Source organism: Cajanus cajan, chromosome 8 (assembly GCF_000230855.2).
Source record: "Cajanus cajan strain Asha chromosome 8, NIPB_CcT2T_4, whole genome shotgun sequence".
Taxonomy (NCBI): Eukaryota; Viridiplantae; Streptophyta; class Magnoliopsida; order Fabales; family Fabaceae; genus Cajanus; species Cajanus cajan.
In genome coordinates, this window is record NC_138524.1 from 23227348 (window position 1) to 23245466 (window position 18119).

Consider the following 18119-nt stretch of genomic DNA (forward strand, 5'->3'; position numbering starts at 1 on the left):
TACGTAAAAGTAACTTTATCGGCTTTTCTTCTTGATTTCAAGGATCTTCGTCCTTGGTCTTGATGAAAAGCATGATCATTTTATTTTTAACAAATTTGTGAGTTTTGAGATGGTTTTCTAGTTTGATCTGTTAAGGAATGAAGCATTCAAAATAAATTTTGTCATTAGTCTCAATAAATAATGAACATTTAATATATATGAGACAAATTATATATTTCATCTAATTCACATCATCTTATAGACAATTTGTGTCTTACACATTGTTCGATAAACATTTTTTAAAGACATTTTCTCTTGTAAAAATATTTTGTTTTTTATCATTAAAACCTCAAACTTGAGGAATTCAAGATTGTCTTTTAACTTAACAATCTCCCTTTGTTTGACAGTGGCAAAAACGTTTTTGAATTTTTGAAATGTCTACTTTATTTTATCTCAGAAAATATTTTTTCTTTGGTAAGATGATTTTGTTTTTTACTTTTTAAAATGTTTTCATCTTTCAAAACATATTTCTTAAAGCATTTTGGTTTTTTAACTTTTGAAAAGCTTTTTCAATTTTGGTTAAGAAATTTTTCTTGAACACGTATAAGCAATTTGGAATCGTTTTTATCAAAGTGATGTATGGCACACGCCTAAGATGCAATAAGATCATTTAAGGGAATTGATTTTTATGAGTATACTCTTTAAAGACATGTATTGTCTCGCACTTACTTAGTTATATCATCATTTAAAATAGAGTGAGACAGACTAAGCAATCATAATAAAGCAACTTAGAATGATATTCAATTTTAATTCTTAGAGCATGTCAGACTAAGTGTGCATATAGATCATATAAGTTTTAGTCTTACTCTATCAAAGAAGAGCATACAAATATATTTTATATAAGGCATATCATGGTTGTTTTATTTCTTTCTTATCATGCATATTAGAGCATATTTTTCTACCTTAGGTATCAAAGCATATATAATTAGACCATTTATATCTACCTTAGGTGCTATATGCAATGAATAAGGGACTCCTCTTAAAAACATGCATGATCTGATGAATATAACTTGCATAAATCGTGACATCAAAGAAAACATGCAAAAAATATTCAATAATCATATCATTTTGTTAAAAATTTTGAAGAATTTAAATATAGCATTTAGGAAATTAAAAAATATATATCAGAGCAAAATAATCAAAAAATTTAATCACTTTCCCCCTTTAGGCACCAATAAAAGTTAGTCCAAGATATCCTCCTCGTTAGAGCTTAAATTAAATCGATGTTAAGGTGAGACAACAACTTGTTGAATTTGCTTTCGTATTGTACTTGCCTCCTCATAGTATAGTGTAGAGCTTGGTAAAGGCCAACGATCACCTTATCGTGATCCTCTTCAATTGTGAGGGGAGGGAGAGGTGGAGAAGTAGAGGAAGCAAAGAGACTTGGTTGGTTTGATGTGGGCAACCTGAACATTTTCCTATACAGAAAGATTATATTCCCAAGTAAAAATATATGAAAAGTGATGTCATATGAGGAATAATATATATACAGTCTTTGTCTAATAAAGAGTGTTGAAGCTTGTAGACTTGGCCTTGGAAGGGAGATGGTAGCTAGTGAAGCATCGGTCCTTGGCTAGTGGGAAACGATATGGCATAATACCTACAAGATAGATGTCTTATGAGGTATGGTGAGATGCATAGAACTCATGACATTTGTCAAGCTTGTACTGGGGCAACTTCTCCTTGCCTTTCTAGATAGAGTGAATTACAAACTTAGGGATAAAGTCTTATGTGTAGAGCTTCGTCCAAGGCTAAATCATCCATGGTCTGTATAACTCACCAAGCACGAAAGGAAGGTTGTGAGAAGTGCCTTCAATGCTTAATTCAATAACAACTCTTAAGTTAAGTAAATTTTGCATTTCGTTTTGTTGTTGCTTGACAATACGTAGAGTCTAACCATCCAATCAGTGAAGGTAATCCAAGTTGATCTCCCTTCGAACATATTGTATTTTAGTAATGGGGTGAATAAAAAGGTTGGGTTCACTACTGAGACACATCCCCTTATACTCCTAAAAGTTTAAAAAGAAGGAGTGTTTGTTGGAGTCATGATAGGAGGAGTTCGATCATCATCAATTGACATCTTCTCCTTTAGACGCTCCATCTCTCATTCTTCTTTAGATGCTATAATTATCAGACTCAAATATAGTAGATGGTGGCACCACAAAGATGGACCAAGCAGGTTTATGCTCTTGACTTCAGCATCAGCCTCACCAGCCTGAGTAGGACCTTTAGATAGAGGCTCCCCCTTATAAACAATTTTGGGGTACCTCTTGAACTAGTCCTTGGTACTCCTCCTACGATAGAGTGGGAGTCTTTGAGAGAGATAGACTGAAAATAGCTTCCAACTGTTGAGCCACTAGAGTAGTTGGAGTAGTATCTATGAAGGCTTGTTACTTGGCTTCTATAGTAGATTGCAACTTCAAAGCTTCACAACTTTCTCTTCCTCCAAGTCCCTAGAGGCTAGGGCTAGTCTTAAGCCACACACTAGGCATCGCTTGGCGAGAGGTGGAGATTGTAGGGTGGTTTGTTGATGTGGTTAAGGTGGTTGTGGTTGAGGTTTGGATTTTGGTTGACTAGATAATGGGCAGATAAAAAGCTTGATTAGGTAAATGGTGGTTGTTTAGATAATGGAAGAAGGTGGGATAGGATCTCGATGCTAGAGGTAGAGGATTTTTGGGTGAGGCTGTATATGAGTAGCTTATCATTTGAATTAGACAAAGTCTCATGGACTTGGATTTTGAGGCTTTTGGAGATAGTGGGTTTTTTTTGGTTCAAAGGGTGAAAGTCAAGTTTTGGACTAGTAGGTTTGTCAGGAACTCAGAGTAGTCTTCTTTAGAGGGGGATTGTCTCCTCTAGCTCCATCTTCAAAGTTAGTGAGTGGCTCCTCACTGATGGGAAAAGATGGTTTATACCCATTTTTCTTAGTGTGGTCATTGACACGTCTCCACCATCAGTAATGACAATGAGAGACATTGTGTTGATCCTTGCTTACTAAATGACCTTTGTAAAAAGCATCCCATAGGGAATGAGGGCTCTCTTACTTCTTAACTGGTCACGTTGCGAGAAGCATGCCTTACAACGGTTGTATACCAGTTCTGGCAGGTTGACCTTACTCCCCAACACTAGGTAGTATAGAAAAAACATGTCCAAGTCAGAAATGTGATCACATGATCTTGACTTGATTGGGGTGAGGTTGTTCATCTAGAGGAATTTCATCAATTCATTCCTATTTATTGCTCATAGGCCATTTGAGAAGATGAGTACATCTATTATCTCTTAACTAATGGCGACCTCTCAGTCACCCTTGTAGACCTCACCCTTCTCTTTGCAACTTGAAGTTGTTGCAATAATCAATAGGTTCACTCGAAAGTTCGTTTGGTCTACTCATCTGATGATGGAGTGATAGATGGAAGACACCTAAAAATAGGAGTAAGGAGCGTGGTGTTAGTCACACTTGAGCTTAGCAAACTTGGTCCAGCCAGCATGGTCCAGGTAAGCTTTCATTAATTAGCTCTCATCTTGCATTTTTTGCACAATTATGGTCTTGTCAGGTAGAAAGAGAGGATTTGGGTACTCTTCCATGGGTACCTTGCAGCCCGATAGAGTAAATTTGGTTGCCATTTTTGTTTTAGGTGTTTAGGGTTTGGTGTTTTACAAAGAAAAATTTGGGGGAAAAGATTATCAATTAGGGGTTCATAGAAGCTTTTGAGAAAGTGTGAGAGTGGAGAGGGAATAGTTAAGTTTTACTAAATAGTGAGAGGGTAGGTCTCGACAATGTGGTTGGTAGACTAAAGGGACATGGGGTAAGTGCTTACTTTACTTGCCTCTATTTTTCCCACTTCTCAACACGTTACTTTCTCGAAAACCAACATATCCAATGATGTCTTGAACTTAAGAGCCTCTAATGCATTTTGATATCTTTTCAAAAACTCAAATGATATGTTAGTCAATATATTAGGTTAGACTAATGAAATGACACGTAGGCATAAGATGATATAGGTCAAATGAAACATAATGCATAGTAAGATGATATGATGTAAGACGATGTATGTAATGTTCAATCTAAAATACATTTAAGATGTAAATGATCTCTAATGAATTTAAAGCATTCTTCAGCTAAAGCCTTTGTAAAAATATCAAAACATTCATGATCAGTGTCAATAAATTTTATGTCAAAAACTCTTTTTTGTACATAATCACAAATAAAATAATATCTTATTTCAATGTGCTTTGCCTTAGAATGTTGTATGAGATTTTTAGAAAAATTAATAGCATTGGTGTTATCACAGAATATAGGTATATTATTTTCAAGAATAGAATAGTCTTCTAATTGATACTTGACCCATAAGAGCTATAAGCAACATCCAACTATTGAGATATACTTTGCCTCTATAGTTGAGAGAGCTATGAAGTTTCATTTCTTGCTTGCCCATGGGATGAGGCAACTTCATAAGAAATAATAGCATCCACTTGTACTCTTTCTTTCAATTCTATCTCTAGCATAGTCAACATCACAAATCCTGCTAACCTGCAATTGTATTTTTTTATTATAGAACAAATAGAGGTTAATAGAACCTGTAAGATATCTTAATATTCATTTCACAAATTTTAAATGTGATTCTCTGGGATCAAATTGAAATCTAGCATAAAGACAGATGTTGAACATGATGTCAAGTCTGCTTGCGATCAAATAGAGTAAGAATCCAATCATACCTTTGTAGATCATTTGATCTACTAGTTTACATGATTCATCTTTAGACAAACCTATACACGGATGCATAGGTGTTGGCATTGGCTTGCAATCATTCATCACAATTTTTTGAAGAAGTTCTCTTATGTATTTTTTTATGAATGAAGGTACATTCACTATCTACTTTATCTAAAGTCCCAAGGAGAACTTCAGCTCACCAATCATGCTTATTTCTGTTTGCATTACATTGAAAAATACTCGCACAAAAAATCATTTGTAGTACCAAATATTATACCATCAACCTATATTTGAACTACAATGAAATCTATTACAGATCTTTTCTAAATAAGGTTGTGTCAACTTTTTCCTTAACAAAACCATTATTAAGTAGAAAAATACTTAGTCTTTCATACCAAGTTTTAGGAGCTTGTTTTAGACTGTAAAGAGCATTTTTATGTTTGAAAACATATTCTTTAAAATTAAGATTTTCAAACTTGGAGGTTATTTAACATAAACTTCCTCTTCAATGCTTACATTTAAAAATGTGCTCTTTACATTCTTTTGAAAAAGTTTTGTTTTTTTTAGCTACAAATGCTAACATAATCCTAATAGCTTTAAGTCTAGCAATAGGAGCAAAAGTTTCAATGAAATCAATACCTTCTTGATGATTGTAGCCTTGTGCTACCAATCTAACTTTATTTCTTACCACTTTAAGTTTCTCATCCAACTTATTTTTGAACAGTCATTTGGTTCCAATCACACTTTGGTGTCTTGGCTTTGGTGCTAAATTCCAAATGTCATTCCTTTCAAATTGATGGAGCTTTTCTTCCATGGAAATGATCCAATCATTGTATCCTAGTGCTTCATCTATGTTCTTTGGTTCTATTAAGATACCAAAGCACATGAAGCGTTGTTTTTTAGAGCAGATCTTATCTTAACACCTTTAGTCTTATCACCTCAGATTTGATATTAAGGATGATAGTTGATGAACTTTCAGTCTCTACGATATATAATTGATTCATCTAACTGATTCATTTGACCTACAAGAAAATCCATTGTCTGATTGGTAGCATTTGGCTCATTCATTTGATCTTCTCCAATATGCAAAGTCTTCTTCTAGATTTGATAATTTCCTATTAGTTGTTAGTGCATCATTAAACTTCACATGAATAAATTCTTCAACAATAATGGTTCTAGAGTTGTAAACTCTATAGACCTTTGAAGTATCAAAATATCCAAGGAAAATACCCTTGTCTAGATTGGAATCAAACTTGCCTGGTTGACCTTTAGTGTTTAGGATATATAACATTCACTTAAAAATGATGGAATTGTGAAATGTTGGATCTTATTCTTCTCCACAATTCATAGGAAGTCTTGTTTAGTAGTGGTCTTATTAATATTCTATTTTGAATGTAAGACGTTGTGTTCACTATTTATGTCTAGAAGTATTTTGGAAAATTATTTTTGCAAATGAGTGTTTTTGCCATTTCTTGTAAAGTTTGGTTTTTTTTTCTTTCAACTACCCTATTTTATTGAGGTGTTCTTGGTGAAGAGAAGTTGTAAAAGATACCATGTTTTTGTACAAAAGTTTTTTAAAATAGAATTTTCAAACTCAGCTCCATGGTCACTTCTGATGTAATAATGCAAAAAACTTTTATTTCATTTTAAACATGCTTGTAGAATATTTTAAAGACCTTAAATGACTCGTGCTTATGGCCTTAGAAGTATATCCGTGTATATCTAGAATACTCATCTATAATGACAAATCCATACATTTTTCTTAGCTCTAAAAGATGTTTTAATCTGTTTTCCCTTCTTGCATGCTTTGTAGAAAAGGCGATTTTTCCTAGAAATCTCAAGCAATCTTTTTACTAAACCCTTTTTGGTTATTTTTGAAATATGTTTCAAATTGATATGCCCAAGCTTTTTGTTCCAAATTCATTTTTCATCTTCTCTGAACACTAGATATGTTACATTCTGTTTGCTTAAACTAGTCATATTAATCTCATAGAGACTATTGTTCCTCTGAGTAGTAAAAACCATAGATCCATTGTCTTGCTTAACTATGCATGCATCTTTGTTAAAGACTATAGTCTAACTAGTATAACAAAATTGGCTTATGCTAAGTAGGTTATACTTTAAACCTTCAACATACAAAATATTATTTATAATAGGTATGAAGGAAACCGATTCTTCATGTGGTTGGAGGTCTAGGAACATATACCTTTCTCAAGTCATGTGTTGTGAGTAGGCATTGTCCAAGTACTAGTGTGAATCCTTCATTCTTCCCGTTAAGGATATTTGTAATAGAGATTAATTGAGATTTTGGTATTCAGATTTTATTGGGTCCTTTCTTGTTAGCTTTCATTCCTTTGATCTTACTTTTTTGATTGCCTAGATTTTTACCTCCATTTACATTGTCTTTATGAAAGGAATCCTAAGGTTTGGCTTGAGAGGTCCCTAATCCAAGTTCAAAGTTAAGATCACTTTTGTCAAACAGAAGTCTTTTATGCTTCAAAAGCATGTTCAACTTAGAAAATCTGCCAAAAAGCTTGGCTAAGCCCTTCATGAGTTATAGGTTTTCAACCTCCAATGTTTAGGACAAATTTGGTGATCTTGTCCTTAAGAGACTATCGTTCGTACTACGTCTGACATGTTTTGCCTTAATTCAAGATTTTCTTTTTCAAGAATCTTTTATTTTTCTTTTAATTTCTTGTACTCGAGGGAGATCATGTGAGAGTTAGCCAAGAGAATATAATAAGATATCTCATCATCATCTAATTTATAAAAATAAGAGTTTTGAGTCAGTTTTTACCTCTATTTTAGTAGCATCTAACTTAGCACCTACCATAAGCCTTAAGGCATCCTAATTTTTCTTGGTCATTGAGTAACTGTAGAACTTTGTTATACTCTGTTATGGACAAAGAGAAAGCAAGGATGTATCTTGCTTTGGTGTTAAGTTGCAATATGTTGTAGTCATCCTAAGTGTACTCACTCTCTGAGTTGGTAATAACAACATCACCTTGAGTGATTATACTCCATAGGTCATATTGGGTGGATTTGAAGAACATTTCTATTTCATACTTCCAATTCAGGTAGTCCTTTTCATTAAAGGCATGAAGCTTTATGAAAAAGGCTTCTTCTGGTAGGTAATATCCTTCACTACTTACCATAGTGAATCTTTTCCCTTTGGCATGATTAGATTCTCAACCTCGTCAAAATATGAGCTCTGGTACTAAACTATGGAGAAAAGATAAACATTAGAAAGGGGGTTAAATAGTGTATATAAAAAAATTTTACTTTTTATGTAGTGAAGTAGTATCACTAATCAGATGGAGTGCGAAGAGAAGTCAAACAGAACATTGGTTATTTTTATATTGGTTTATTTCAACAACTAAGACTACATCTAGTCATCAATCCAACCAGATTAAGTTTCATTATCTTTCAACAAAGATAAAAGCATTCTTTCAACAAGTCACTTTTGGCTCAACGCTAAATATTCTTTGAATTGCCTCTTCAAACAACTACCCAAGTATTATTTTCACAACAAGCCTCTCCAAACTTAGCAACCAAGTATTCTTTTATGGTCAAGTCTCTCTAGGCTCAAAAAGCAAGTATTATCTTGCAATCAAGCCTCTCAAGACACAAAACACGTATTCTTTTATAGACAAGCCTTTATAGGCTCAAAACAAGTATTATTTTACAGAGAAGCTTCTTCAGGCTCAAAACAAGTATTCTTTTATAAACAAGCCTCTCTAGGCTTAACTTTATAACAAAGGTTATGGAGGTTACACAAATATTGTGTTCGTCTCACTTAGATGTTATACAACCAATGTAGACTAATAAGCTTTCACAAGAAATAATAAGGATTATACACAAGTATAATTTATAAAGTGTAAGTTTTTATACAAGTTTATTTTGTATGTTGTTTATCTTTTTATACCATATCTCTTGTGCAATTATTTCTTGAGTTTCAAATCTTCTTATATAGTAGCTTGGAGAAGATAATTGTTATAACACTTGAAGTCTAACTCATAAGTTTGTTTTATTTGTCTTCATCAACTTTGTTTACGATGTCAAGTAATCGTTGACTAATTTAATGTAAGCGTTAAATGCATTTCACCAAATGGTACCTTTTATTTGATTAAGGAAGCCACTTATCATCTTTCCATACCAAATGGAGCTTGCAAAAGCAATTTCATCATAGTGCAGTTACAGTAGTGACTTTATCTACTTTTCTCCGTGATTTTAGGGATCTTCATCCTTGGTCATAATGGAAAGCATAATCCTTTTCTCTTTAATAGATTTGTCAGTTTCAAGATGGATTTATAGTTTGGTCTATTAAGGAATGAAGCGTTCAAAAAAAATTTTGTCATTAGTCGCAACAAATAATGAACATTTCATGTATATGAATAGACTATGTGTTTCATCTAATTCACATCGGCAGACGATCTGTGTCTTACACTTTGTGTAATAAAACATTTTTCAAAGACATTTTCTCTTGTAAAAATATTTTGTTTCTTATCATTAAATCTTTAAAACTTAAGGGATCCAAAATTATTTTTTGACTTAACAAGTTTGTATTCATATTTGATTTATAGGTTGATAACATTGCATTTGCAGCAATATATTATTTTGAAATATTCAAATTTTAAAATAAAAAAATAATTATGTTGATCTGATTGAACCAACCAAATTCAACTTATTCATGGTCGGGCTGGGTTGAGTTAGATTAAAAAAACAAAACAAAAATCTAACCATTGAATTTTGATCATGTTAAGTAACGAATCCGTCCACACTCGACCTAACCAAACTCACTTAAACCCTTAATGTTAGCAACACATTAGGCTTTGAGCGATACATAAAATATTCACCACTGGTCCAACTAAAATTGGATTTTAGTAGTTTAATATGGTGTTAGGTGATGCATAAAATACTAACCATTAGTTTAATTGAAATGAGATTTCATCGATTTAATTTGGTGTTAGGCTGATATTATGACATCATAATTGGGCTTGTAAGTTGTAGCATATATGATCTTATTATGGACTCAACATAGTCACAAGTCCAATTCCTAATCAGATCGGTCCAACTGGCCTATTTGAGCAAGGTTTGATAACATTTTTTCTTATCAAAGGATTCAAACTACTCAAATTGTGAGTACAAAACCAAATATTATTTACCTTTTCAAGCTTACAAACTACTAGACTCAACATGAGATGGATTTCACCAAGTATTCTATTAAAAGGAAAAGGTTCAATGATTACAAAAGTTTAAATCATGAGGATGGTAATATGGAAATTATTAATATTTTGGTCACTCAACAATCAACTAAACACTAGGTACTAATTGATTTACAAAGATCATCTAGTGAGATTATCCACACAAAAACTTTGAGTTTTCTTTTGATAGTTTTCTCAAAAAGACTATAATTTCACGTACATCAACCATCTTCAACATTGTAAAAGGTATTTTATATATAGCCTTGAGAAGGTGAACGTTAGGAGACATGACAGAGAGCAAAGCCTTCACAACAAGCACTATTGTACATGTCTTAGACAAATGTATAATAGGTCCTTGTTATCTTGTGCTAGTGGAAGTTAGAAAGTTATTACAATTGTCACGATAGGTGCACGTTTGTGCCATATTCCTTTTTGGATAAGCAAACACTAATGTTTTTTGTATCATTGTCATTCACACTTATGCATCATAATTCTAACTTGTTTTTCTACAAAAATAAAAAAATAACATAAACAACTATCTAATGAAAACTTGTATTGAGTTAGTTGCATAAAGAATTTAATATAATTGACAATTTATTTGGCTATAATTCATACAAGTTATCAGATAAGACAATCAAGCATGTGGTCACACAAAATAGGCATATTAAAACATGAACGATATCAAAGTATATCATAGTGCATATTGATAATTCATACAAGTTATCAGATAAGACAATTAAGCATGTGGTCACAAAAAATAGGCATATCGATGCATAGTTTTGTAAATTAGTAATTGTTGCTTGTTTACTTTATTCAATTAGTGATTTTTATTACTTTTGTATTTAAGTTTCTTGTTGTAACAATTATTTTATGTTTATAGCTAAAATACATTTGATTAAGTTTTTCTCCCTTTTACCTTTTGTCTTGTGTTATTTTTGTTTGATTGTATGATTGTTTTGGTAATCAATTCTATGACTATTTCTATTTGATCCTAAAATCATTCAATATGTTTTTGTGTGTGTGTCAATAAATGTTCTATATTTACAATAGTTTGTAATGGCTTGTGCACCCATAGACAATTGAATCAAGTCCTACATATAAGAAAGATCATCTGCTTTGTCATTGGCTTTCGTCCCTTATAACTCAACCTTAAAAAACATTAATAAGATATATTTAATTCAAAAGAATAAGAAAATCTTAAAACATGAGTAACAAAGTATAATAGGAGACAAAGGAAAAGGTAGAATGTATATAATTATTTTTTCTTTTCCTTAACATGTGTATTTCTTTCCCACTACTTTCTAAGTAAAACGAAATAGCATATCTCATTATATTACATTAATTTATGTATAATTCAATATCTAATTTATTTCAATAGAAAACTTAGGTACAGTTCTTTAGATATGATTAGTATTGTTCTCCAATCAAAATTGGGGTTTTACCTTGCTAATATACGTAAATGTATATTAATGAGATCTACATTAAATGCAAGTGCATATTATTGAGATAAAACTCCAATTTTGATTGAAGAACAACATCAATCTTACTTAAGGAACTATACCTAAGTTTTATCCTTTGTTTTGTCTCAAAATTTAAGACTAGAAAGATGATAATTTGTCAATTGAATCACCTTTTCTATAGAATAATTTTTTAATGTAATTTTTTTCTAGATTACAATTTTTCAATCAACTGTGGTGGTCCTGAAATTTTATATTCAAATGGAGTTGTCTATGAAAGTGATAATGAGAAACTTGGTCCAGCTACATATTTTGTGACAAAAACGCAGAGGTGGGCAGTTAGTAATGTGGGGTACTTTACTGGAAGTAGCGGTTTGAGTATGTATACAAGTTATGTTCCAAATAAATTCGTTGGCACTTTAGATTCCAACATGTTCCAAACAGCACGACTATCTGCTTCATCATTGAGATACTATGGCCTGGGACTTGAAAATGGTAATTACAATGTGACGCTTCAGTTTGCTGAAAGTAAGATTCTGGATTCTTCCTCATGGAAAAGCACTGGGAGGCGAATCTTTGATGTTTACATCCAGGTGAATATTGTACTTCTTAGAAGATACTATAATATTTATTTATCTTCTAAAATAATAAAATTATGTATAACTTGATCGGTTGGTGTAGTGGTTAGGAAGCTTGCATGTGCTCCACATTGTAGGGACAATCTATTTAGCAAGAAGTTCATGTTTGATCTCCATCTTGTGAAAAAAAGTGTCGACCAACAAAAATAATAGTATCACAAGTGAAATTAGACTTTAGCCTAGTGGCCAGCTAGAGAATACATATAACAAGATAAAAAAAATGTGAAGGAAAGCCTTAGAACAATAGTAAGATTCTTTGTTCACTCCCCAAAATCCATTAGGTGAGTCTTGAGTCACTTTTTTTTAACTAAATAAAATACTACCAAGATGATCCAATGCTAGATTACATATATACAATGCAAGTTCTTATATTTACGTAAGACAAAAGTAATTTAAAAAGAGATAGTGGTTCATGAATTATGACAAGCAAAGAGATAAGTTAGTAAATCTATTAAATCCACTTGAAAACTAAAATTAAAGAGATTAAGTTGAAGTAATTGGAAGCTTGGCCACAATTTTTTCTTATGCTTAATTATAATGCTAAGCTAAATTTCCAAATAAATTGACTTTTTCTTATAATAACTTTCCCCACTTTTGAGTTAGTATTAAACTTAGGCATATTGTATGAATTAGTTTATCTCATCAAAATATGAAATTAGAAAATCATAAAAATGGCTAATAATATTAATTTTTAGGATAAATTATGATTTTCACAACAGGATAAAGCTCTTAAATTTCCTACAACAATATTTTTTTTTCTTAGGGTATACTTAATCCATTTTTTTGTCATTTAGAGGGCAATGGTTTGTCTATAAACATAATTTGCAATATATAAATAATATGGTATTGTTTAATCTATATAGTTGATCGAACCTAGTGAGGAAACTTAGAAAAAGACAAATTCTATTTTATTCTTAGTCTGATGTTTTTGTGTTACTCTCAGGGGAATCTTGTTTTAAAGGATTTTGATATACAAAAGGAAGCTGGTAAGGTTTCTTTCAAAGCTGTCCCAATGGAATTTAAAGCTCAAGTAGTGGAAAACTACCTTGAGATCCACCTTTTTTGGGCTGGAAAAGGGACTTGTTGTATACCTGATGAATACACTTATGGACCATTAATTTCAGCCATCAGTGCAACCCCAGGTTAGATTTGGATGAAAAGTTAGTATATAGTATATACAACCTCAAATTGTTTTATAATGTAGTTTGTGTTTATCTTTTATGTAGATTTCACTCCCTCGGTTAGTAACAAGCTTCCAACCGATAACAAGAAAAATACTCATGTGATAATCGGAGTACCTATAGGGATTGGAGTTTTAAGCGTTATTCTTTCTATTTTTGTGGCTTGTTTCATTATTCGAGGAAGACAACATCATGCTAAGAAAAATGAAGGTAAATGTAATTACAAACATATTTAAATATGAAACTCATTCATTACAATGAATCCATGGATGTTTTGAATTTTGTTCTCTAACCAACATGAGGTTGTGTAGCTATTATTTCATAAACTATTTTTTCCTTGAATTTCATTAAACTAATACAATATTGAGTTGGGGAATGGAACTCCAAATGAAACATACTCTAGCTAAGGCAAGTATGCCCGCATTTAATGTAAGAAAAGTTTGGTAGAGTGTATTTGGTAACTTCCAACATAAATCAAGTTTATCCATGGAAAATGGCATTAATGTTACCAATTTTTATTTTTTGATATTTTTTATGGATAAAATGTATAATTGGAAGAATATCAAGAAATTTAGGGTCTTATAAAACATATGAATATTGTTTAAACTTCTAATTTATACATCAATGATTAAAAAGTTAACACTTATTTATGTTTAATTTTTAGAGTTGTTATGTATAGAAGCTAGACCATACACTTTCAGTTACTCTGAGTTGAAGAATGCCACAAATGACTTTGATTCTACTAATAAGATTGGAGAAGGTGGATTTGGACCTGTTTATAAGGTAATTTTACAAAAAAGTTAAAGTTGTATGGGATTTTTCCCATTATTTTAACTTTGTTTTTGTCATATATAAGATTACTAAAATTTTCATTAGTTTTGGTTAGAGTTGGAAATAGGCCAAATGGTCTATAAGGAACCTGTGACCTAGCCTAGCTTGACCTATTTATTAAAAAGGCTAAGCTTAAACTTTTTAGAAGTATTTTTTAACTGAAAAGCCAAGCTTTAGACTTTTTAAAGCATAATAGTATCCTCAATAGGTTGTCCTATTTAACATATAAAACCAATATCATGTATTATATGTTAATTTATAATTAATATTTTAATTTAATATAATTGTTATTAATAATAAACTTAAACTTAAGTCTATAGATCAATTTATAAGTCTTGTACCACATAATTAGGGATTTAGGTTAGGTTAGACTCTTATATAGGTCAGATCTAACCTTAAAATTAGGCATGCAAAAAAGAAATAAGCTAAGCTCTAACTTAGTAACATAGTTGTATGTTAGGCTTAGACTCGTCAAAGTCTAGCTTGGTTTGGTTTCACCCCTAGCACGCCTTACATACCTTACTCTTTCTAGATGACCATGAGTCATTAATTAGCATGAAGTTAGAACTTTATTTTTATTACGTATAGTGATTTTCACATTCTGAATATCATTATATGTAGAACATGAATATATATATATATATATATATATATATATATATATGTGTGTGTGTATATATATATGTATATATATATATATATATATATAACCATGTTGGTCCAATAATTTTGCCTAAGTTGCTTTTTCTTTCCATTAATCATTTTGCATTGTGCAATCAATAGGGAACACTTACTGATGGAAGGGTTGTGGCTATTAAGCAACTATCTAAATGTTCTCGCCAAGGAAACTCAGAGTTCATAACTGAGATTGCTACTATTTCAGCAGTGCAACATCGTAACCTCATTAAGTTACATGGATGTTGTATTGAGAATGATGAACGACTTCTTGTTTATGAGTATTTAGAAAATGGAAGTCTTAATCAACTATTATTTGGTAAGGGCATGCATAATGCATTTGTGTTTATACATGAGTTAACATGCCCATTAAATTTAGGATTGATTCCTATTTGGATTATTGTGTGAATTAGGAAAAATAAGTTCACTTCTAAATTGGCCAACACGATTTGGTATTTGTAAGGGAATTGCACAAGGCCTAGCTTATCTCCATGAAGAATCAGAACTACGTATAATACATCGTGATGTGAAGACTAGTAATATTCTTCTAAACCATCAATTTGTCCCAAAGATATCAGATTTTGGTTTAGCTAAGTTATTTGATCAGGAAAAAACCCACTTAAGTACTAAGCTTGCTGGGACAATGTAAGTATTAATGTTTTCTATATTCCATTTTTGTTTAATATTTACCATTTTATTAGAAAATTATGCCTATGTCCATTGCATTTCCCTTTGTTATTTTTAGAATTATTTTTACATATGATTAGTGGTTAAAAATAAGAAAGGTAGGCATAATTTTTTAAAATCAACGTGTCACTACTAGAAATGTAACATACGGTGACAAATAAAAAGTGTCACTAGATATATTATATGTAGGCATAAATCTATTTGACATATACATACGCACAATTTTAGTGTTGATTTTAAATGTGATTCAATAATATATATTTTGTATCTCTATAACCTATACCTACACTTTTCACTACATGGAACTTTTTTTGTAGTGTGTAAACATATAACTACGAGATATAAAGTAAGAAAAATAGGTAGTAACAATTATGAGCATATCAACTCAATTAAACTTGGCCAAGCCTATCCTTACAACAAAAGAAAAATGGGTTAAATTTATAGGTTTTGTCGTGAGGTGTGACATTCACTGACTAAACATTATTTTAATATAGAATGTTAGACTTGTTTAAAATTAATTTAGGTTGAGTATTGACTTTAATAATACATGACTTAACTCAACTATATAATGAAACTAAAAATAATAACAAAAATGCTAACAAGTGTCCTTAGGACATTAGTTAAAGAATCATAAGTAAAAAGGTTTTGTTGAAAAAATGTATTTGTACATTCTTTCATATAACTTTATTTAGTATTCAATGAAAACTTTCTATATACTTAACCAATGCTCATAGGACATTGGTTAGCAAGACCAAAAAACTAATGATGAACATACTATTTAGTATTAAAAAAATAAGAAAATAAAATATTTAATGCAATTAAGTGGATGCAATTCAAAATATAATTCCAAATTTTGAGAAGACTTGATCTTTTTCAATTTTTATTATTTTGAGTCAATTTTTGTGTCTATTCGAAAAAAGGATGTAGCTTTAATTTTATTTTATTGATGTATTAATAATTTAGATGAGTTTATTGAAATGTAACTATAATTAGCACTAAAGTGTTTTGGCTGTTGAGTTGCACTCGTAATATTCCTATGTTATTCGTAAATTGAAATCAAGTTTAAAACTTATTATGATGAAGGGGATATTTGGCACCAGAATATGCTTGGCGTGGACACCTCACAGAGAAAGCAGATGTATTTTCTTTTGGTATTGTAGCTCTAGAGATTGTCAGTGGAAAGTCAAATCTGAATTCTATCTTTGACAACGAAGAAAAAAAGATGTTTCTTCTAGAATGGGTATGTAACTAAGCCTATAGTCATTAATTTTAAAAATAATAATTTAATATTTGGGTATTAATTGTAATCATGATCATGTAGAGTTATTAATGTAAAATGATAACATTGCATCATGTGATATGATTTGCAATTTTAATCCTTGTTTGACCTTAAGTAATTAATTGTTCTTGAAATCAAGTTTTCTGTGTTTTCAAGCTAGAATGTTACATTTTTGAACAATTCCACATTTTTGTATCCTTTTGCATTGACAAATTATGGTTATATTTTATTTAATTCTAGACAAGTTATATATAATGTTTCAATTTGTTATATATTTATAAGTTGTAGTAGTTTTAATTTTAGAAGGATATGAGGTGAATCTATCCAAGCATTGGCATTGACATCTCTTAAATTTGTATTCCTTTATACCTTTCGATATAAGTTGATTCTATATCCTTGATGATATTCATACAAACTTACTTTCCACACATAATTATGAATTTTCAATTCATACATGTGTAATTAATTAAACAATGAGGCATTTTGTTTTTGTGTTTCCTTCCCTTTATTACTTTTGAGTTTTGCACTTAAGAGATTTTCTTGACTTAAATCTTTGGTTTCTCAGGCTTGGAACCTCTACATAAACAATAATGAAATTGAAATGGTGGATTCTAGATTGCAAGAGTTTGATGAAATAGAAGTGAAACGTGTTGTTGGAATTTCTTTATTGTGCATACAAGCCTCACCTTTTATACGACCATCCATGTCCCGCATAGTAGCAATGCTTTCAGGTGATGTTGAAGTGACTCGTCTAACAATGATGCCTGAGTACTTGACTTATGTAAACTTTGATGAGGGAACTAACTCGATGAATACAATAAATGGATCATATGTGAGTCACCACACTTCAACAAACACTAGCATTAAGGAAGCTGTGAATTATTAAACGTTGGGTTTTTTCAACTTTTAGAGTTTAGGGTTTTGCTTCTTTCTTCTATATTTTGTGTGATTTCTGTGTTTAGTCCTACAACCTAATGGATGTGCTTGATGCGCATTAAGGTATAGGACAAGTAGAACATCAAACAACAAATGTTTGAGTTATTGGACAACTTTTTTATTTTGTACATTGTTTGGTGAATAATGGACAACACAAATAAAATAATAATAAATTATTTACAAATTATTTTTTTATATTACTTATCTTAATAAATTATTATTATCTTAATGATAATGATAGAAAGAATTGTGATGACAATAATAACATTGATATTGGTGCTAGTGATGGTGATGAAAGCAATAACAATGATAATAAGAATAGGGCGGTGGTGGGGGTTGAGGTTGCACTAGTGGTTGACACAACGGTAGTAGATGGCAACAATGGTAGTATTAATACAATAACATGGTATGAGTATTTTTTTACTTGGGATAAAATGTTGTCTCACGGCTAAGTAGCAAAAAATAGGACTTTGGTCATGTCCTC

General features: G+C 31.1%; 1 protein-coding gene across 3 annotated transcripts in view; it reads left to right on the forward strand.

The window, feature by feature from the left end:
- Positions 1 to 17832, forward strand: part of LOC109787989 (putative LRR receptor-like serine/threonine-protein kinase At1g56130) — a 65311-nt gene extending 47479 nt beyond the window's left edge. For all 3 annotated transcript variants that reach the window (XM_083062898.1, XM_083062897.1, XM_083062899.1), the window contains 8 exons: positions 11622 to 12001; positions 12990 to 13188; positions 13273 to 13437; positions 13892 to 14010; positions 14842 to 15052; positions 15147 to 15378; positions 16504 to 16660; positions 17265 to 17832. In XM_083062898.1, coding sequence (XP_082919024.1) covers positions 11622 to 12001; positions 12990 to 13188; positions 13273 to 13437; positions 13892 to 14010; positions 14842 to 15052; positions 15147 to 15378; positions 16504 to 16660; positions 17265 to 17585 — 1784 coding nt within the window. In that variant the 3' untranslated portion in view covers positions 17586 to 17832. The remainder of the gene's footprint in view (positions 1 to 11621; positions 12002 to 12989; positions 13189 to 13272; positions 13438 to 13891; positions 14011 to 14841; positions 15053 to 15146; positions 15379 to 16503; positions 16661 to 17264) is intronic.
- Positions 17833 to 18119: the final 287 nt, after the last annotated feature.